General features: G+C 46.1%; 1 protein-coding gene across 4 annotated transcripts in view; it reads left to right on the forward strand.

The window, feature by feature from the left end:
• The window catches only part of LOC100351413 (INO80 complex subunit C), a 121,090-nt gene that overhangs the window by 51,598 nt on the left and 47,331 nt on the right, over positions 1 to 22,161 (forward strand). The window contains exon 5 of one of the 4 annotated variants that reach the window (XM_070050285.1): positions 3,820 to 3,929. The exons of the other annotated variants lie outside the window; for them this stretch is intronic. Within the exon in view, the coding sequence (XP_069906386.1) occupies positions 3,870 to 3,929 (60 nt within the window). The 5' untranslated portion in view covers positions 3,820 to 3,869. The remainder of the gene's footprint in view (positions 1 to 3,819; positions 3,930 to 22,161) is intronic. 4 annotated transcript variants of the gene reach the window in all.

A 22,161-nucleotide genomic window follows, 5' to 3' on the forward strand; every position in this document is an offset into this window, starting at 1 on the left:
TGGTCAGAGCCACATTTCATCCCTTACAAACTGCCAATTAATCCATCTAAGTGAGAGAAAAGATGGGTAGAAGTTGAAAAGGTCTTCTAAATGATCTAAACCTTTGGAGCAGGAGAGTGACAAGCCAGTCCACTGTTGTGGCCTCGTGTTACTTAAACAGGCTGTTCATTCTGCTCATTCTCTAAATGATGTCTTTTGATGAGCTCAATTTTAATCTTGACGCCCTTTGAGGATCATTGTTAAGAATTGCACAGTTAATATTTTTGATGTCCTGTCCAAGAAATCTTTGCCTGTCTTGGGTTATGAGGATATTTGTTTATGCTCTCTTTGTTTATTTTTAGTTACTTCTTCATTTTTATTTGAAAGGCTTAGAGAGGAATAGCGAGATATCTTCTATCTGGTTTACTCCTCAAATACCTGCCATGGCTAGGGCTGGGCCAGGCCAAAGCCAGGAGCTGAAAACTCAATTCGAGGTCTCCCATGTGAGTGTCAGCGACCTACCCAATTACTTGAGCTGTCACCTGCTGTCTCCCAGGGTGTGCATTAGCTGGAAGCTGGAATCAGAGCGAAACCAGACCTTCAACACAGGCACTCTGATACTAGATTATCTCAGGGCCCCAAGTAGCATCAGAGCTACAGCACAAAATTCCTATCCCTGTTCTCCCTTCTGGAAGAGTTATAGTTTTACCTTTTCTGTTTAGGTTTCTTTTCTACATTGAATTCATTCTTTTGTATCTGATGTGAGGTAGGAGTTAAGACTTATTTTTTTACATATTACATAAGTTGGTCAAGTTGAAAAGGCTCTTTCCCACAATGAATTGCATTGGTGCCTGCCTTGAAAATCAGTTGATTATCTATATGTGGGTCTATTAGTACTCTTTGCTATTCTAATAGATCTTCTCTTTATGCTAGTACTGTGGTACTCTAATTCCTATAGACTTAGAGAAGTGCTGAAATCAGATAAGTCTTCAACTTTATATTTTATCTTATCTATTCCAGGTCCTGTTTTTTTTCCCCCCACCTAGAAGGTAAAACCAGGCTGTTATTTTCTGCCAAAAAGAAAGTCTGCTGGGATTTTGATTGGGATTGCGTTACTGTACAGCTCAATTTGAGAAGAATGAATATCTTAACTTGTATTAAGTCTTCTGATATATGAACTTGACCTGTCTCCCTATTTATTTAAATCTGTAGTTTCTCTCAGCAGTGTTTTCTAGTTTTCGGTGAGTATCTTACACATACTTAATTAAATTTATTCCTAAATATTTTTCATGGAGTTGTGTTTTTTTTGCTACTATTATAAATGGCATTTTAAAAATTTGTTTTCATGCAGTAGTATTAAATTTTGTTAGACATTTCTATGCTACATAGATTTTTTTTGAAAAATTGAGATATAACCTAATAAAATAAAAGGCCTGCTAGGGGCCAGCATCATGGCACAGTAGGTCAAGGTACCACCTTCAATGCTGGCATCCCAAAGGGAGTGTCAATTCTATTCCCAGCCGTTCTACTTCTGATCCAGCTCCCTGCTCATGTGCCTGGGAAAGCAGCAGAAGATGGTCCAAGTGCTAGGGTCCCTGCCACCCACGTGGGAGACCAGGATGGAGTTCTGGGCTCCTGACTTCAACCTGGCTCAGCCCCAGCAGTTGCAGTCATTTAGGGAGTAAACCAGCAGATGGAAAAATCTCTCCTTTTCTCTCGGTCACTCTGTCTTTCAAATAAATAAATACATCTCTTTTTTTTTTATAAGTATTTTAAAGTATACAGATTAGTGGGTTTTAGTATTCTCCCAAGGCGGTACAATCATCACCTCTGTCTGATTTTAGGTCATTTCCATCATCTCTACAAAGAAACCCCATATCCATTGTTAGTCTCCATTTCCTTCTTTTCTCAGCCTGGCAACCTCCCATGTAACTTCTGTTTTTATGCACTTGCCTAGTCTGGATATTTTATATAAATTGAACCATATGTGTGACCTTTGCATCAGGCTTCTTTTACTGAGCATAGAGTTTTCAAGGTTTATGCATACTGCATTGTTTATGTACTTCAGTCCTTTATATGGTGAAATAATATTCCATTGTATAGATAAACCACCTTTTATTTATTTGTTCATCAGTGGACACTTGGGTTGCTTCCACCATTTGGCTATTGTAGATAGTGCTTCTAAAAACACTTGTGTACCAGTTTTGGTTTGAATACTTGTTTTCCTTTCTTTTGAATCTATTTCTAGGAATGGAATGGCTGAGTCATATAATTCTATGTTTAATCTTTTCAGGAACCAACAGACTGTATTCCACAACAACTATACCAATTTACATTCCACCAGCAATGTATGAAGTTTCCAATAAACTTACCAGCACTTGTTTATTTTGGCTTTGTTTTCATTGCAGCCATCCTAATGGGTTTGAAGTGGTATCTCATTGTGGTTTTCTCTGATGACTAATGGTATTGAACAGCTTTTCATGTGCTTGTTGACTTTGAGCATCTCTGTTGGAGAGATGTTTGTCCCAGTCCTTTGGCCACTGTAGAATCACATTGTTTGTCTTTTTGTTGTTGAATTGTGAAGTTCTTAGTTGTGCTGGGTACTAGACCCTTTTCAGATGTCTGATTCGCAAATATTTTCTCCCATACTGTAGGTAATTCTTTCTCTCTCTTGATAGCATCCTTTTTAAAAAACATATGTACTTAAGGCAGGCAGAGGGAACTTCCTTTGCCTGGTTGACTACCCAAATGCCTGCAGTGGCTGGGGATATATGGTCAAAACTGGGAAATGGGTGACAGGACCCAAGTACTTGAGCCATCACCTGCTGCCTCCCAGGGTGCACATTATTAGGAAACTGGAATAGGGAGCCAGGCATTCCCATTTGGGCCACGATTATCTTAACCAAATGCCCAGTTCTTTCTTCATGTTTTATACTAAGAGTTTCTTAGTGTTATCTCTTATGCTTCAATCTTTAATCCATTTTGAGTTAATTTTTGTATGTGATGTTAGGTAAGGTTCCTGCTTCATTCTTTTGCATATGGATACCCTGTTTTTTTCAGTACCATTATATATAAATAATATATTTATTATAGCGTTATACTCCCTCCATTAAATGGTCTTTGAACTGTTGTCAAAAGTCAATTGACCATATATGTGAGAGTTTATTTCTGAGTTCACTAATCTGTTCCATTGGTCTATATCTGTTCTCGTGCCAGTACCACACTGTTTCGATTACTGTAGATTTTTAGTAAGTTTTGAAATCAGGAAGTATGTGCTCGAGCTCTCCAGCTTTGTTCTTTCAAGTTTACTTTGGCTGTTCAGAGACCCTTAAAATTTCTTTGAATTTTTGAGTGAGTTTTTTCATTTCCATAAGAAGTGCCATTGACATTTTGATAAGAATTGCCTTGAATTTATAGGTTGCTTTGATAGTATTATCATATTAACAACATTAAGCTTCCCAATCCAGGAAAATGGCATGTCCTTCTATTTATTTATATCTTCTTTCATTTCTTTCAGCAATGTTTCATAATTTGTAGTGTACCAGTCTTTTCTTTAGTTGGTTAAATTTATTCCTAAGTATATTCTTGTTTTTCTGATACTACTGTAATGCAATTGTTTTCTTAATTTAATTTTCAAAGCGTGTGTAACCATCACAATAAAGCAATTGTGACACTCCAAAGTATTCCCTCAATATGACCCTCTGTGGTCAAATGGTATTTTTTAAATTTAATTTTTCTGTTGTTTGTTGCTAGAACATAGAAATACAAATGATATTTATATATCAACTTGGTAAAATTCATTATTTCTAGAAAGTTTTGATTCTTTTTTCCTCTTTTTAGGCCTATTATTTCATTTTATTACCCTGTTATTCCAGTGGGTGTAGTTCTCCATGACATTGTTGAATAAAAGTGGTGAGAGTGGACATCCTTGCTTTGTTCTCCATCTTAAGGTAAAAACTTCGTATTTATTATGTATTCTATTACCTCTAGGTCTCTTGAAATGTCCCTTATCATGCTGAGGAACTTCCCATCTATTCTCAGTGTGCTAAGAACCTGTATCATGAAGAAGTATTAAATTTTGTCAGGTGCAACTATTGAGATGGTTGTATTTTTGTGTTTTGTTGTGATAATGTGATGAATTAGGTTGATTGATAGATCTGGAGATAATAAAACAACCTTACATTCCTGGTATAAACTCTACTTGGTCATGTTGTGTTATCCTTTTTTAAAAAATGCTGGGTTCAATTTGCTAATATTTTTTAAAGAATTTTTGTGTCTATATTCATGAGGGATATTGGTCTGTGGTTTTCTTTTCTTGTAATATCTTTGTCTGGTTTTGGTATTATACTTGTGCTGACCAAAAATTTTTTAAATTGAGAAGTACTTTTCTCCTCTTCTATTCTCTGAAAGTTTATGTACAATTGGTATAAAATCTTCATTGCCAGTTTGGTAGAATTTATGTGTAACCATCCATAACCGAAGTTTTCTCTGCCAGGAGCTGCAAATTCAATTTTTAAAAAAGATTTATTTTACTTATTTGAAAGGCAGAGTGAAATTGTTTTTGGGGAAGGGGAGAGACAGAGAGAGGCATATCTTCCATCTGCTGATTCACTCCCCAAATGGCCACAGTGATCAGGACTGGGTCAGGTTGAAGCCAGGAGCCATGAGCAAGGAGCTTCATCTGGGTCTCCCACACAGGTGACAGGGGTCCAAATACTTGGACCATCTTCCACTGCTTTCTCAGGCACATTAGCAGGGAACTGGATTGGAAGTGGTGAAGCTGGGCCTTGAACCAGTGCTGCAGTATGGGATCTGGTGTCACAGGTGGCCCTTAGCCAGCTGCGCCACAATGCTGGCCCTGCACATTTAGTTTTTTAAAATTAACAAAGAGATCTTCAGATTTTCTATTTCTTCCTATGTCAGTTTTGATCAGTTGTGTTTTCAAGTTGTTATTAATGTAGCTGCTACCCATTAGATTCTAATGTAATGTAAGTACATTAACTGATGAATTAATGAATGGTAATGTAGATGCTAATCCACTTTTAGGCCTGACATGAGTGTTGTCATACTCCATCACTTTACCTTTAGTTCTGTGCTGTATGTGGTTGTTTGTGACATAACCCACTTGTTCCTGACCCCACTGATCTAAAATGCAACACAACCCACAGCTGTGACTGTGATGAAACCTAATGGTTACTCAAGGCATGTTAGTAAGCTCTCACCTTCACATGTGGTTTCTTTTCTTCTTTTTTAAAGATTTATTTATTTACTTATTTGAAAAGTGGAGTTACAGAGAGAGGGGGGATAGATAGAGAGAGATCTTCTATCTGCTGGTTCATTCACTAAATGACCACAATAGCCGGTGCTAGGCAAGGCCGAAGGCAGGAGCCAGGAACTCCATCCAGATCTCCCACGTGGGTGACAGGGTCCCAAGCTTTCTGACCATCTTCTGCGGAGAGCTGGATCAGAAGTGGAGCGGCCAGGATCCAAACAGCACTCCTATGAGATACCGGCATTGCAAATGGTAGCTTAACCTGCCATACCGCACTCTGGCCCCCACATCTGGTTTCTGTAAACTGACCAACCCACAGCCCCCATGAGATCCCAAAGCTAAAAGCTAACACCCATGGACCTTAGTAAAGGAATAATTCCATAATCTCTCTCTCTCTCTCTCTCTCTCTCTCTCTCTCTCTCTCTCTCGTGTGTGTGTGTCTGTGTGTGTGTGTCTCAACTTGCTAGTTGAACAATCTGCTACTTCTTGACTTCCTGTCAGCCTCCTGTCAGCACAGCTCCAGGACCTATAAGAAATAAATTCCTTCCATTTCATTCATTTTGGTTTCACTTCCTCACTGTGCCTCACCTGACACAAACAGTAGAACCTAACTTTCCCCTCATCCGTGCTTTTCTAGAGAAAGGCTATGTTGGCTTATGGGCACTTTCAAGAAAGAGACTTCAAGATCAAATTGGAAAGAAACCGTAACAATAAAAATCACAACAGAGGGAATGTGCCCAAATGATTTAAACTGTCTATAGTTTTTAGCTTGAAGTTGCTCAAAAATTCTTTATTTAGGGGCCGGCACTGTGGCACAGGGAGTTAACACCCTGGCCTGAAGAGCTGGTATCCCATATGGGCGCCAGTTCAAGTCCCAGCAGCTCCGCTTCCCATCCAGCTCTCTGCTATGCCTGGGATAGCAATAGAGGATGGCCCAGGTCCTTGGGCCCTGCACCCATGTGGGAGACCCGGAAGAAGCTCCTGGCTTCAGATCGGTGCAGTTCCGGCCGTTGCCGCCAACTGGGGAGTGAATCATCAGATGGAAGACCTTTCTCTCTCTCTCTCTCTCTCTCTCTGCCTCTCCTCTCCTTTCTCTGTGTAACTCTGACTTTCAAGTAAAATAAATAAATCTTTAAAAAAATTCTTTATTTAATCTTTCTGGATCCGTAGGATCAGTAATGACAACCACCTTTTATTCTTGCTTTTTGAAATTTGTGTTTTCTTTCTTCTTAACTTGCTCAGTCTGATACCATTTTCTATCAGCCTTAAGGATTTTCTTTAGCACTTCTTATAGTGTGAATCTGTTAGAGATAACTCTTGCTTGTTGTTTATCCCAAGATTCCTTATTTTATCTTAATTTTTGCAAGGCATTTTTGAGGAGAAAAGTGTTTCCTTATTTATTCTGCTTATGACTTGCTCAGCTTCTTGGATCTGTAGGTTTAAGTTTATCTTCTTTTTCTTAATCATAACCTGTCATTAAAAGCTTGGGTGCCTCCTATTCACATAATCTTCCTCTTTAGTAAACCTGCTCTTCTGTCTACCTACACCAGACCTGGAGCTTTATCTGACTGGTGCTTTTGACTCAACCATGAAGGGCTTGTCCCTACCTGGAATTCAGTTAATCAGGGCTTTCATGCACCTACTGTTCATTCACTAAATGGAAAAGTATAATTTTTTTAAAAAGGTTTATTTATTTGAAAGGCAGAGAGAAAGAGAGAGAGATACATCTTCCATTGGCTGGTTCACTCCCCTATGGGCACGACAGCCAAAACCAGGAGGCAGGAACTCCATCTTTTTTTTTTTTTTTTTTTTTTTTTTGACAGGCAAAGTGGATAGTGAGAGAGAGAAACAGAGAGAAAGGTCTTCCTTTTCCGTTGGTTCACCCCCACCCCAATGGCTGCTGTGACTGGCGCGCTGTGGCCAGCGCACTGCGCTGATCCAAAGCCAGGAGCCAGGTGCTTCTCCTGGTCTCCCATGGGGTGCAGGGCCCAAGCACTTGGGCCATCCTCCACTATACTCCCGGGCCACAGCAGAGAGCTGGACTGGAAGAGGGGCAACCGGGACAGAATCCAGCACCCCGGGACTAGAACCCGGTGTGCCGGTGCCGCAGGCAGAGGATTAGCCTAGTGAGCTGCAGCGCCAGCCAGGAACTCCATCTTGATCCCTCATATGGGTGGCAGGGGCCCGAGTACCTAGGCAGTCTTGGGCTGCCTCTCTGGTGCAATAGTAGGAATGCTGGCTCAGAAATGGAACAGCTGGGACTTGAACCAGTGTTCTGAAGCCAGCATCACAAGCAGCCACATAATCTACTGTGCCACAGTACCAGCCCCAGGAAAGTATTATTTTTTATTTCCAAGATTTATTTTGTTATCATGGTAATGAAGGCCTTTTGCATTCTTCTTCATCCTAATCTTGAAGTGGAATTCAAGGTGTTTATTCTTATTCTTCTCATTCTGTATACATGAAAGCATTGTTCTTGCTGTCTAATCAGGGTTAGATGTGGCACAAGACTTGATCTGCCAATGCAATACGAGGGGCATGAGGTGTGCTCCTTCTGGGCAGAGTACTTAAGCCTTGCGTGTGGTTGGGCACTATCACTTCCCTCTGTGTGGGAAGCTTAGTACTGGTACCCTCGGGGTGGGTGTTGTGGTGTAGTGGGTAAAGCTGCTGCCTACAGTGCTGGCATTCCATATGGGTACCTGTTGGTGTCCCGTCTGCTCTACTTCCAATCCAGCTCTCTGCTAATGGCCTAGGAAAAGCAGCAGCAGATGACCCAAGTGCATGGGCTCCTGCACCCATGTGGCAGACCTGGAGGAAGCTCGTGGCTTTGGCCTGCCTCAGCCCTGGCCTTTGTGGCCACTTGGGGAGTGAACCAGCAGATGGAAGATCTCTCTCTCTCTCTCTCTCAATGTTACTCTGACTTTCAAATAAATACATAAATATTAAAAAAAATACTCATTCCCCCATCTTAATCCCTGGAACCTTTGAAAGTGTTACCTTACCTGGCAAAAAGCAGGTTGTAGTTGTGGCTAAGTCAAGGATTTTGAGATAGAGAGACTATCCTGGGCTACCCAAGTGGATCCCCTATCATCACATGGTCTTAATAAGAGGGAGCCAGAAGGATCGAGAGAAGATGTGCCATTGAAAGCAGAGGGGTGTGTGTGTGTGTGTGTGTGTGTGTGAGAGAGAGAGAGAGAGAGAGAGAGATTTGAAGATGCTACATTGCTGGCCCTGAAGATGGAGAAAGGGGCCATGAGAAAAGGAAAGCAGACGATTTCTAGCAGGTGGAAAGGGCAAAGAAATGGACTCTCCCCTGGAGGCTCCAGAAAGAAGGCAGTCCTGCGGACACCTTGGCTTCAGCCCAACGAGACCCATTTCCTCTCTGACCTCTAGGACTCTAAGATAATAAATGTGTGTTTTTTTAAAGATTTTTTTATTTTATTTGAAAGGAAAGTTGCAGAGAGGCAGAGAGAGAGAGAGAGAGAGAGAGAGAGAGAGGTCTTCCATCTGCTGGTTCACTACCTAAATGGCTGCAACGGCCGAAGCTGGGCCAGTCAGAAGCCAGGCTCCAAGAGCCTTCTCCAGGCCTTCTACATGGATGCAGGGGCTCAAGAACTTGGACTATCTTCTACTGCTTTCCCAGGCCACGGCAGAGAGCTGGATCGGAAGTGGAGCAGTCAGGACTCGAACCAGCGCCCATGTGGGATGCTGGCACTGCAGGCTGCATCTTTACCTGCTATGCCACACCACTGGCCCCAATGTGTGTCATTTTAAGCCACTTAAATTTGCAGTGATTTGTTCGAGTAGCTGTTACAGTACCGTTGTGTGGGGGAGGTTCTGTCAGCCTGCACTCCTGAATGTGGGCAATGCAGAACAAAGCAGGGAGCCCCCAGCTGGCCCTGATGAACAAGAGTGTGTGCAAGAATAGGACTCAGCCCTTTCCAGCACCCGAGCTCTTGGTGGTGTTTGCTTTTACAGCATGGCTACATGTCAGGGCAAATACCACGTAAAGAATTTGAGTCCGTTCAGCTTGGCTGTGGGACTTGAACATTGTTTTCAGCGAGGCCTGAACCTTTTTCTCAGCCCTGGAGGTGATGCAGCACTGAGCTGTTCTGCAGGAATCTCAGAAAGCGTTTCCAGTGAGCCCAGCAGGTTTGTGGAGAACCTGTGTGTTGTCGCTCCTTGGTGCCACCGGGGAGCCCTGCAGAGATTTGTGATGTCCTGCTGCTTCTCCGAGATGACCATCTGCTTGCAGGGAGCCTGCGTGCAGGGGTGAAGCCACGGAACAGAAGATGCGGATGAGGGGTACTGCAGGGGTTTGCTAATGGTGCAGAAGAGTAGGGAGGAAAACTTGTTGAGAGAAGATAGCCTCTTTTTAAAACTAATCAATGAATGTGAAAAGCAGGGTTGGAGGTGGGGGAGATCTTCCATCCACTGGTTCACTTCCCAGGTGGCTGCAACATCCAGAGCTGGACCAGGCCGAAGCCAAGAGCCAGGAACTCCTTCTGGGTCTCCCACGTGGGTGGCAGGGTCTGGAGTACCTGGGCCACCTTCTGCTGCCTTCCCAGGTGCATTAGCAAAGAACTGGGACTTGAACTGGCTCTCTCATATGGGATGCTGGTGTGGCAAGCAGCAACTTAGCGTGCTGTGCCACGATGCTGGTCTCAGATAGCCTCTTGCAATTAGTAATGAGCTTTATTGAATGTCGCTTTCCTTGGGGCAGAGAGATGCAGCCTTCCTTTTGCTTTTTTAAACACAAGTCAAATAACAAAAACCAGCTGAAAGCATGGGCTTTTGTAAGCAACTCTGTTTCATGGTGTCTCTCAGAGTCAGTGCATACATAATCCTATATCTCCTTTGCTTGTCTGTGTCAGAGAGCATCCCACAGAGCGATCCAAACATGTTTATATTCTACCTTCTGGTAAGTAGGACTTTGCAGTTTGCAGAAAGATAAAATGTGTCCCTTAGACGATCCCAGTGCAGTGAGGGCTGCATTCTGTTTTGACCGATTTCCCTTAGAATCCCTTAGAGTCTTGAAAGGCTCTAAGCAGCCATCAAGTCTAATGCCCTGTAGGGGCCAGAGGGTCCAGGGAAGTTCATTTTCTAGACTCTGAAGCATACACTTCTAGGGGCTGGCCTGGGCCAGGGAGACATTTCTCCAAGGAGAGTAGCTGGAGGTAGAGCATGAACCAGAACGGACTATGGGCTGTGCCCATGTGATAGAGCCTGTCTCCACATGGCGATGGCCACATGCACGTGAACAGGCCCAGGGCTTGTGCAACCAGGGGGCAAGTGGACTCCCTGAATATCACAAGGAGGAAGATCCTGATGGACAGCTCCGTGTGGGCATCCACCCTCTTTCCACCGTCCTTGTTGGCCCTGGGAAAACTTTCTCCATGAGCTGCACTTACCTGCCGCAGGGTCTTTGTACTGGCTCTTGTCCCTGCTTGGAAGCCTCTTACCCTTGCCTCACTCCTGCCCTTCTTTTACAACTGTAACCTGCGCTACCTGCCCTGCCGCTGTTCTTCTTTCTCTTTTTCCACCTGTAGTCAACCTCCTGGCTTTATTTTTAATTTTTATTTTACTTCTTCACTCGCTTGGTGGCTCATTGTCTGTCTCCTCCCACTTAAGTACAAGTTCCACAGGGTGGGGACTCTGCCTGGTTTGCTCACTGATGCATCTCTAGCGCCAAGCCTTCCTGGCACAGCCTGAGGTCTGCACAACTACCTGCTTAATGGACGAAATGCACATTTCCAAATATTATCCTATTGAGAACAGCAGATTCCGTGACCAGATCAGGTAACCGCGGAGATCGTGTGCTTCATGTAAGTCAAGTTAGGGCTGCCGACACCACGTAAGAGACTCCTGACACCTGCTTTCAGCATCTAGCTCCATAATGTTTATCTTCTTTTGAACTTTCATGATCCTTTCCAAAGATCTGCATCCTCTTGGTGCCTCCTGCCTGGACGCAAGCAGACATCTGGCCCCATGGCTGGGAGAGCTGGCTCAGAGGGTGGCATCCTTACGAGAGTACAGGTCCCAAATCTCTGTTTAGATTTCTTAGGTTATCTCTCTCATAGGAGCAGGAGAGAGGGATCAGTGTTACCCCGCCCCCTCTTACTGTGAGCCCTAGGGACCTGCTGCTCTGATACCCACCACAGCATGTATTACTGTCCCTGCCCCATAGCTCCCACAGCCTCTCTGGCATTGCAATAGACACCCCAACTCCTGTCCCTTTGCATTTAGGGGCATTGCTCTAGGCCAGGGCTGTATAGTCCTTTGGGAACAGTGAAACCCAAGGCACTGGATCTTCCCGTCACTTTGGGACATGTCTCCAGCCTCCTAGGGTCATGGCCAACTGCGGGAATGAGTCCTGGTCACAGCCTTTGCTTTCAGTATACCCTCCCACCCCCACGCCCTCTTTCCTGAGGCAGGTGGCTCCCTCTCTGACCCATGACAGCTGCTAAGTCTAAGCTGCCCTGCACTTCTGGGCGACGTTCGGATTTGCTCTTTGTTCTGCTGCAGCAGGGGCAGCAGCCTCCAGTTTTGGTGACCAAACATGCGGTGGCTCTTTCAGAGTGTAGCTGTAGGAACAGAAGTCAGGGGTCATGCTGCTAGAAATATGGCAGCAGAGGCTGCCAAGCCAGGGGCAGGCTTCCCATGGCGCCATGACAAGATGAGGAGACCAGTCTTCTCATTGTCTCTGCCTCCTGAGACTTCTCCCTCTGCTTCTCAGGGCTCCATGCACGGGGTCTCATGCAGGTGCCACAACCCCATGGGCTGCACAACAGGCACTGTATTACCACCATTGCACGGGTAAAGGAAGCGGCCTAGTCTTCTCACGTGGAGGCCCATGGGCTGTTGACAGTACCCAGTGGTCCACCCCTCCTTCCTGTCCAGTCCTCAAGACCGAGGGCCAGCAGACTGCTCCTGCATTTGCATATCAGCTTGATTTGGAAGGAACTTACGTAATGTAACTTCCCACATTCTCAACTGAGCTTCTGCAAGGGCAGGGCACTCCAGGTGCTCTGACTCCTTTATGGCTCCTGATCCCACCCAGAGCTGTAGACCATCGCTCAACATGCTTCATGGGCAGTTCCTAACCAGACTGATGCCTGAGGCATCCCTGGCCTTCTTCCAACAGGGAAATGGAATACCATCTCCTGGGGAGTTGCTAAGTACTGAATTGTGTTCCCTCCAAATTCGTATGTTGGAGCTCTAACCCCTGATGTGACTGTATTTGGAGATAGGGCCTATAAGGGGTGATTAAGGCTAAATAAGGTCATAAAAGTGGGTGCTGGTCTGATAGGATTAGTGTCCTTAGAAGAGACACCAGACAATACTCTCTCCTTGCACTTCTCCCCCCTCCTCCCATGAACAGGCACCAAGGAAAATCAGGTGAGGGCATGAGGAGAAGACAGCATCTGCAAGTCAGGAAGAGAGCCCGCACGAGAACCCAAACCTGCCAGATCCTTCATCTTGGATGTTTCTGCCTCCAGAAATGGGGGAAAATGCATTTCTGCTGTTTCAGGCATCCTGTGGGCGATGTTTTGTTACAGCAGCCTGAGCAGACCTAGTACAGGAGCCACCGTGAGCCTGTTGCAGTTTGGCCTGGCTCACGAATCCAGGTTCTACAGCCTCTGGTGTGTTCTGAGGACAGCGGGGCCCATTGTGGTTCCTTGACTTGAGGCTATGGGCCCGAGAAGGCACCTGCCTCCTCCCCGCCCCCATCCATGGCGTGCACTGCTCACTATGTAATTACAGTTTAGTCTTTGAAGACTCCTTGGAAGTAGCTTCGGCTTTTTCTCTCACAAGCTGATAATCTTCCCCCGAGACTGCACTGAAACCACTCCATGGGACCTTCTTCCTCAGACCCTGACACTCCACCCCAGGACACGGCGAGGAGTCAATAGTGCTTGTCCACTATAGTTCCCAGTGTGGGGGAAGCCCAAGGTTGCCAGGATAGAGCCCAGGTAGCTCCTGGTATGGGGTGGATCCGGGTAGGGGAAGGTTGGGCGTGGCTTGGAGAAGGACTCAGAGCTGCACCCTAGCATTGGCCACTCCTTGGGCTAAGACACCTTCGCCTCCGTTGCCTGGGGCTCAGGGCCTTAGGGTTAGGAATCTGGCTGTCTGCCGAGCACAGCAGTTTACTGCACTTAGCCGGCTGCTCTCCCTGCATTATGGAGGCTGGTGTTTCTGGGGTGAGGCCTAATTAACTTAGTTCATTTAGCTTAGGATAGGAGGAGAAAGAAGAAATGGAAGGATAAAGTGCGAGATAGAAGAGTAGAGAAGAAAAGTTGGGATCAGGAGTCACAGGAGTTATATAAAGCACTTTGGTTTTCAAATCCCACAGTTGCTAGGCAGGGAGGGGTCCCGGACACTGTCCACAGCGATACCCCAGCCACCTTGCCAGTCTTTGCTTTCCCTGTCAGAGGCTGGGACCTGGCAGTCCCCAACATTCAGAGCTGCCGAACTCCCGACAGCCACCACACCAAATGATGCTCAGTCCCCACGGGCTCCACGGCGGGCCCACGTCACAGACAAGAAGGGTGTTTGTGGGGAAAAAGCCGCTTGGAGCCTGGACTCATTTTAGGCCATTGGTCAAGTTTTTTTTTTTTCTCCGTCTAACGTGTTTCTGAAAAAGCAGCACCATAGTGACACTGACATCATCTGGTGTTGGTGGGAATGTTATAAACATTTCCATTTTAAGTCTGGCCAAAACATTATCTTACAATACAATTTCTTCCAGTATTCACCCAAGGAGTACAAACGTCAAGCAAAGACTCAAAGGGAGAGAAACCAATATCTTAAGAAATAAATGAATTTATGGTAATTGTAACAACCACCCCCCAGGCAGCCCAAGTGCATAAGCTTCTGGATTCCTTCCAGGGGCTTCCACAGAGCTCAGGAATGCTTTTGCCATCGACTCACACAGCTGAGCTGGCCCGTGGCCATGACAGGGAGCTTTGTTTATTTGGTTTGCACTGTTCAGCATGAAATACAGTCCTGTCTTAATTCTCCTGCCTGCGGGCCTCTTGAAACGTTTCTAACTAGAATCCTTTTTGCTCATTCGTAAAACGACTCCCTCCCCTGGGACTGGCGGGTGCCTGGCAGCTCCGATGGGGAGACCGAGTTCTGCTTGGACTGCAGCTCTGCTTGGTCAGCTCGTAAATCAGGAAAGTTTCTGAGTTAAAAACTTTGCCGCAGTCACAGTACAATTCAGGGGTAGCGCTGATTTGGCTTTTGAACTTGATGTGATTTTCTTTAAAACCAGCACGCTGCTTCATCTGGGGAGTCGTGCCCAGGCTCCGTCTGGTCGACATCAGTACATTGCTCGGCCTGTGGGCATGCTGGCCTTGGTGTGTCCTGGTGACCCCAGGAGGTGCTCCCCTGTTGGAGGGTGCTGGGCAGGGCTGGTGTCTGCCTGAGTGCCCGGGAAAGGGAAGTAAGGTAAAACGGTGTCTGATGTTTGGGGCGGGGGGCAGGAGGCATGGAGGTTACTGTTCAAAATAAAATGGCCAGAGCTTTGTTTAAAAAGTTAACATGCAGTTAATGGGTGACCCAGCGGCTGTACTCTCAGCCATTTGCCCCAGAGAAAAGAAAACGTGCGTTCACCTGAAAACCTCCACATGGATTTTCTTTCTTTCTTTTTTTTGACAGGCAGAGTGGACAGTGAGAGAGGGAGAGAGAAAGGTCTTCCTTTGCCATTGGTTCACCCTCCAGTGGCCACTGTGACTGGCACATCGCGCTGATCATGAAGCTAGGAGCCAGGTACTTCCTCCTGGTCTCCCATGCGGGTGCAGGGCCCAAGGACTTGGGCCATCCTCCACTGCACTCCTGGGCCATAGCAGAGAGCTGGACTGGAAGAGGAGCAACCGGGACAGAATCCAGCGCCCCGCGACCGGGACTAGAACCCGGAGTGCCAGTGCCGCAGGCGGAGGATTAGCCTAGTGAGCTGCAGCGCTGGCCATCTTTTTTTTTTTTTTTTTTTTTTTTTTTTTTTTTTTAAGATTTATTTATTTATTTGAAAGTCAGAGTTACACAGAGAGAGAAGGAGAGGCAGAGAGAGAGAGAGGTCTTCCATCCGATGATTCACTCCCCGGTTGGCCGCAATGGCCGGAACTGCGCCGATCTGAAGCCAGGACCCAGGAGCTTCTTCTGAGTCTCCCATGCAGGTGCAGGGGCCCAAGGACTTGGGCCATCTTCTACTGCTTTTCCAGGCCATACCTGAGAGCTGGATCAGAAGTGGAGCAGCCAGGTCTCAAACCAGCTGCCATATGGGATGCAGGCACTGCAGGTGGCGGCTTTACCCACTATACCACAGCATCAGCCCCCCACATGGATTTTCATAGCCTCTCTGTTTATAACAGCCCCAAACTGGAAACAACCTAGCTTTCTTTCAATGAGAGAATGGCTAAACACATTGTGGTACATCCATGCTTTGGAATACTACTTGGCAATAAGAAACAATAAGCTATTGGTACATACAACAGCCTGATGAATCTTCTGAGGATTATCCTGATTGAAAATATTAAATGTCCAAAGGTTACTACATGGGCCCATTTATATCACATTGTTTAAATGACAAAATCATAAAACAGAACAGAGGGAGGCGATCATGGGTCATGGAGGAAGTGGGAAAGGAGGGAAGTGGCTATAAATAGGCAACGTGAGAGGTCTTTGGGGTTATAGAAATGTTATTTTGTTTTTTTTGGCTAAGTCAACATCAGTTTCCAGGTTGTGCTTTTTGGGAGAAACTGGGTAAAACACACAGAGACTCTCTGTTCTTATAATTGCATGTGAATCTATAATTATTTTACAGTAAACAGTTCAATTAAAAAGGTAAGGTGGACGTCTGGCACCGTGGCACAGCGGGTTAAACTGTGGTAGGCAGTTTCAGCATTTCATGTGGGCACTGGTTCAAGTCCTAGCTGCTCCACTTCTAATCTATTTCCCTGCTAATGCGCCTCGGAAAGCAGCAGAGGATGGCTCAAGGGCTTGGGTCTCTGCACCCATGTGGGAGACCCAGAGGAAGTTTCAGGCTCCTGGCTTCGGCCTGGCCCAGTCCTGACCATTAAAGCCATTTGGGGAATGAACTAGTGGATGGAAGTTCTGTCTCTCTCTCTCTCTGTCTCCAATACTGCCTTATAAATAAATAAATCAATCTTAAAAAAAAAAAAAAGGTAAAGAGCCAGAGTGGAGAAATAAAGAAGATGACATTGGAACTAAGATGAAAGAGATAAGGACACACTCATGCATTTACCTGGGGAGAAGTGTCCCTGGCAGAGACCACACTGCAGAAGAGCACCTGGCAGGTTCAGAGGCACCAAAGGATCAGTGTGGTGGGCACAGGAGATAAATGGGAAAGGTTATCTGGGGCTTAAAGAAGGCACAATAATGTCCAAGGTTTTCTACGGTTGGCTTTGAACAGCAGATTCATGTGGGCCAACTTCCATTTCAACGAATGCTTCAGGCTGCAGAGTGGAAAATACACTGTAGAGGCCAGGGTTGAAGTGGGGAGACAGTGAGGAGGCCACCGCCATCACCTAAGTTTCTCTGTGTCGCCTGGTGTTCATGGACCCCTGTCTGTAGTCTCTTAGGCATGGATGCATTTAGATCTTTGGTAATGCGTGCGAGAGCTTCATGAAGAAGCATTGATTGTTCTCAAGAGCTGGATGTCTATGGTGGTGACCTGTGGAGGGCAGACAGTGCAGTTGAGGATGAAGGCCATGAAAGAGGCGGTGAGGAGTAGCCCAAGGAGCAGGACCTCAGGCTCTGGGCCCATGGGATGGAAGTTGGAAAGTGGCTAAGACAGTGAAAATGCCTTTGGTGGTGTCCCGAGTGTTTGTCTGCATGTCACTGGGCCTTTTGCTAGTAGGAATGCATCCTGGGGGAGTTCTGACCTCTCGATACATGTTGGGATCTGGTGCTCAGTGTCAGGATTGCACTGGGGGAGAAAGTGGGAATAGCTGTCACTCAAAAAGCTCAATGACAAAGGAGCAGAGTAGCCGGCGCCGCGGCTCACTAGGCTAATCCTCCGCCTTGCGGCGCCGGCACACCGGGTTCTAGTCCCGGTTGGGGCGCCGGATTCTGTCCCGGTTGCCCCTCTTCCAGGCCAGCTCTCTGCTGTGGCCAGGGAGTGCAGAGGAGGATGGCCCAGGTGCTTGGGCCCTGCACCCCATGGGAGACCAGGATAAGTACCTGGCTCCTGCCTTCGGATCAGTGTGGTGCGCCAGCCGCAGCGTGCTGGCCGCGGCGGCCCTTGGAGGGTGAACCAACGGCAAAGGAAGACCTTTCTCTCTGTCTCTCTCTCTCACTGTCCACTCTGCCTGTCAAAAAAAAAAAAAAAAAAAAAAAAGGAGCAGAGTAAAATAGCAAAACATCATAACGGATGCTATGACAGAAGGAAAGAATGGGCTGGGGAGGATATTTATGGGACACGGGGACAATAGTGCTCTCGGAATTCAGAAGGTGGCACTTAGGCTGAGGCACAAAGTGGGAGATCAAGTGGGAAGAGCCCCCAGAAGAGGGAACAGCCTGTGCAAAGGCCCGAAACAGGGCAGGAAGCAAGCCAGGGCCCAGAGATGCAGTCACTGGTCACCATTGCCACTGTGCAGCTATCCCTGGCCAACCTCTCCCAGGGAGGGCATGTTGTATCTAGGACACTAGCGTCACACTTGTGTCACTTTGCTTACACAGACTCACAGGCTCAGGGCTCCCCAGTTCTTCACTAGTGCCCAAGAAACAGGTATGATTTCACGGTGAACATATGAATATGATAAATTGTAGGAAATACCAAGTCCAAGTTTAGCCTATGTGCCTGTTATCAAAGCCTGTGACCACATGTGGTAGGACCTCATGGCCTGGAGAAGTGGACACGGCTCGTAAGTGGGCTGAGGCCCCAGGCATCAGGCACAGGAGCCATGAGGCCTGCTATGTTAGATATGTAGAAATAGAAGACACACTGAGCAGGCTGGCAAAATAGGAGTGTATTTCAAAACATTTACACAAAATGGGATTTAAAAATAAATATTTCTTGGTGTAAAAATGTTGAAGCCCATTCAAACAAGGGCTCTCCAGAAAGTTCATGAAAAATGCATATTATGAACAAACTTTGTGGATTTCAAAAAAAATTTTTTTGTGCTAAAATAAATACCTTTCTGTTCCTTTCTATGAGCTTTTGGAAATACCCATTGATGTGTGAAATGTTTATCAGTTTTCTAGAGCTGCCATAACAAGGTAGCACAAACTGAGTGGCTTGAAGTGACATACTTGTTCTCTCACAGCTCTGGAGGCTAGAGGTCCAAAATCCAGGTCCTGGCAGGGCATGCCCTCCCCAGAGCCCCCGTGGGTGGAGCCTTCCTTGTCCCCTCCCCACCCCCAACCCTCCGATTCCCATGGCCTCAGGCACTTCTTGACTTAGGGCGGCATCTCTGCCATCTCTGCCTGCATCTTCATATGCTGTCCCCGGTGTCCCTGTGTCTCTGTGTCTCCACGTCATCTCTCTTATTATGAGGACAGATTAGGACTAGCCTACTGACCTCTTCTTAATAATTATCTCCGGGAAAAAAAAAGAAGAAAAAAAATTATCTCTGCAAAGACCGTTTCCAAACAGGTTCACATTCTGAGGTTCGGAGGATCAGATTTTCAGTAGATCCTTTTGGGGGACACAGTTCAGCCCATAACCAGGTCATGGCAGGAGACAAGCAGTGGGGAGAAAGGACTGGGCAGCCTTGGCTCTGTGGGATGAAGTTGCAGATACTGCAACACAGGAGCCGGTCTGAGCTCTGAAGTCTAGGACTTTTCTCAGAGGCGCAGCCCTGTTACAGTCATGCAGGCCTAAGTGGTCTTCATTGTTTCCTTCCTCCCACAGACTCCACGCCTTCTAGTGGGGAAGCAGGTGGAGTAGCTAAGGACTATCTGGATATTGGAGGACCAGGAAGCCGACAGGAGGGAGCCATCCAGGTCCCAAGCAGGGGAGTGCTAGGGGGAACTCTGGGTCTTCCAGGGATGGACATGGCAGGAGGAAGATGAGAAATCGAGAGGCATCTGAAAGTGAAGTGGGGGTGAAAAGGTCAGCGATTGGGAATTGTTAAGGTGCAGATTATCTGATGCCCTCTGCCTCGGAGAGCCAAAGCTAAACCTCGGAGCTCCACTTTAGGAGAGAGACCTAGGGAAAGTTGGGTGGTTGGTGATGAGGACCACTGCATGTAGGACAGACAAGGAAGGCGATTATCAGGTAGATGGGGAAACAGGATGGCCTCCAGCTTCCCCAGAGGCAAGTGTGTGGCGGCCCTCACGGGAAAGCCTCTCCAGATGGCCTCTGGGTCTTCTGCAGAGATGGCCCTTTGCCCTGCCTCTAGCACCCTGGGGTGCCTCAGTGACCATGTGACCTCAGAGACCAGTGATAGGTGTCCTCCTGCCCCTGTAGCCCCTCTTCTCATGGTCTCAAGAGAACCACTTACGAAAGGAATGGACTGGACAGGACCCAGGGAAAGTGGTCTGGCTGAGCTCTTGAAATCGGCCCGGTCCTGGCCCTCAGGCAGACTTCCACATTCTCCCGGTGCCATAGACACTACAGCTGAATCTGTTTAAACAAGGATGGCAAATATATAAATCATGACCTCAAATGCCCCTCAGTTTCTCACAGGATACCAGGAAAATATTTTATTATGCCTTAATCCCAAGTGAAGGAGGGGGGAAGAAATTTGGAATTTAGGCTGCAGTTCATTTATATGCTTGTTTCTATATTAAATACTTGAAATAATTTCCTTCTGTGAAAATATGAGACTCTTGCTATTCAGATAAATAGATTTTTCACATAAAAGACTTGAAATTTTAAGAATGATCTCAAAATGCCTTTTGAAAAAGCTTTCTTTGTTTCTAATTATAAAATGTCAAAGTCATACTTGCTCTAAATTTAGCTTTACTTATTAGTATTCTATCACATCTAAATTAATAAGATGTCATGCTAAAAATAGTAAAATGTCTTTCTCCAGATATACGCACATAGATTGGACCTCCAGCTAGGAAGGAATGAGTAGGTCAACAAATCCTATGCCTCCAAAACAGTTATAAAAGTGGACAAAATTGTCCAAAACAATCAATCCAGGACTCTGGAAAATGACTACAGGCAAAGAAAATATTGAGAAGCATATTTTCACAAAAAATATATGGAGATTCAGGTAAGAATAGTGCAGAGTTATGGAGCTCCCTGTGGGGCTGCCTTCACCCTCCGTCTCAGCCCAGTCAGTGAGGTGGCTCTGCCAGCGCAGGAGTGGCCTTCACTGGATTTGGAGTTGAGAGTGGAAACCCATCCTGAGTTCCTGGGCAGCCCCCAGGCAGGCCTTGCAGATCTGGCCCTAGGGTCACTGCCTGTCACAGCAGTACCTGGGACCATGCTCTCCTGGGGCCACAGAGTTCCTTTTGATGTGCTTTGACAGCAAGTTTGGGAAGAAACAAAGCCATGCCTGCTGCCTGTTTGTCCCAACACCTTTCCAGCTAGTAGGTGGTCCTGTGTCTGCCCTCCCCCTGTGTCCTGCTTTATATCTTGTGTCTCGGCCTACTGCGGAGTTGAGACATTTGATTTATTTTATTATATATTACTATAATTTATTTTATTATTCATTTAATTTAGGTCTCCGTGTGTGGGTGCCTCTAGGGAGGTATAAAATTTGTATGACTTGAATAAGTCTTGTTTCACCTTTAAGCCTCCCTCCACACACACCCCCCATTTAAAGATTTATTTATTTATTTGAAAGGCAGAGTCACAGGAGGCAAAGGCAGAGAGAGAGAGAGGTCTTCCATCTGCTGGTTCACTCCCCAAATGGCCACAATGGCCAGGGCTGTGCTGATCCAAAGCCGGGAGCCAGGAGCTTCTTCCAGGTCTTCTACATGGGTGCAGGGGCCCAAGGACTTGGGCCATCTTCCACTGCTTTCCTGGGCCATAGCAGAGAGCTGGATCAGAAGTGGAGCAGCCAGGACTCGAACCAGCACCCACATGGGGTACCGGCACTGCAGGCAGTGGGTTTACCCGCTACACCACAGCACTGGTCCCTACGTAGTGACTTTAAATGCCGTCTTGACCAAGTCAGTTCTAGAGTCTGTTTATCACAGACAGACCAGGGATCCAGGTGTGTCTGGGCCCTTTCTTCCTTCTACTTGGATCTTTGGGGCTGCTAGAGGATACAGCTGGGTGCTGGTCTGGGCCATGGAGCTGCCCAAAGACAAGCACTGCTTTTGTATGTTTCTCATGGTATTGGAAAAATAAACCTGTACAACCTGAAAGAATATATATATGTGTGTGTGTGTACATATATATATATATATATATAAAATCTTGTTGCCAGCAGCAAGTGGGAAAAACTTGCTGATCTCCTAACCTTAATTTTTAGAATCCTGGTTGAGATGAGAAGCTTTAGATTAGCCTGAAATTTAAAGAAGATCCTGGAAATGAGGTAGTATTAAGGGTTTGATAAGCCTTCCTTATATCCCTAGCTATCTGGGAGCCCAGGCACATACATAGTGGAGACCCAAGAAGGCATGACATTGAAGTAACAGCTGGGGCAGAGTTGAAAACTGCCCCACATTTTAACACATCCCCCAATTAAAAAACAGATGCACCAGGAACAGAGTGTGGTTTTTTAGCAAAACCTCTGATCAATCACTGAGGGACCATTAAAGCTACCCAGACGCAGAGACTGGTCTAAGACGCCAGCCCCTGCTCCCACAGAAGACAAATAATAATTTTTAAAAACTGAGCTGAGTTATCAACAAATGCACCCTGTAAGATGACAGTTTCCAAAGTCTGGGAAAGTTACAGACAAATAGAAAGTAGCAACAAACAAAATTCTCAGAGAATAAAAAGAAAACTGAATCTAGAGTTGTTATATTATCTAAAATGTCCAGTT

The sequence above is a fragment of the Oryctolagus cuniculus genome, chromosome 10 (assembly GCF_964237555.1).
Source record: "Oryctolagus cuniculus chromosome 10, mOryCun1.1, whole genome shotgun sequence".
Classification (NCBI taxonomy): Eukaryota; Metazoa; Chordata; class Mammalia; order Lagomorpha; family Leporidae; genus Oryctolagus; species Oryctolagus cuniculus.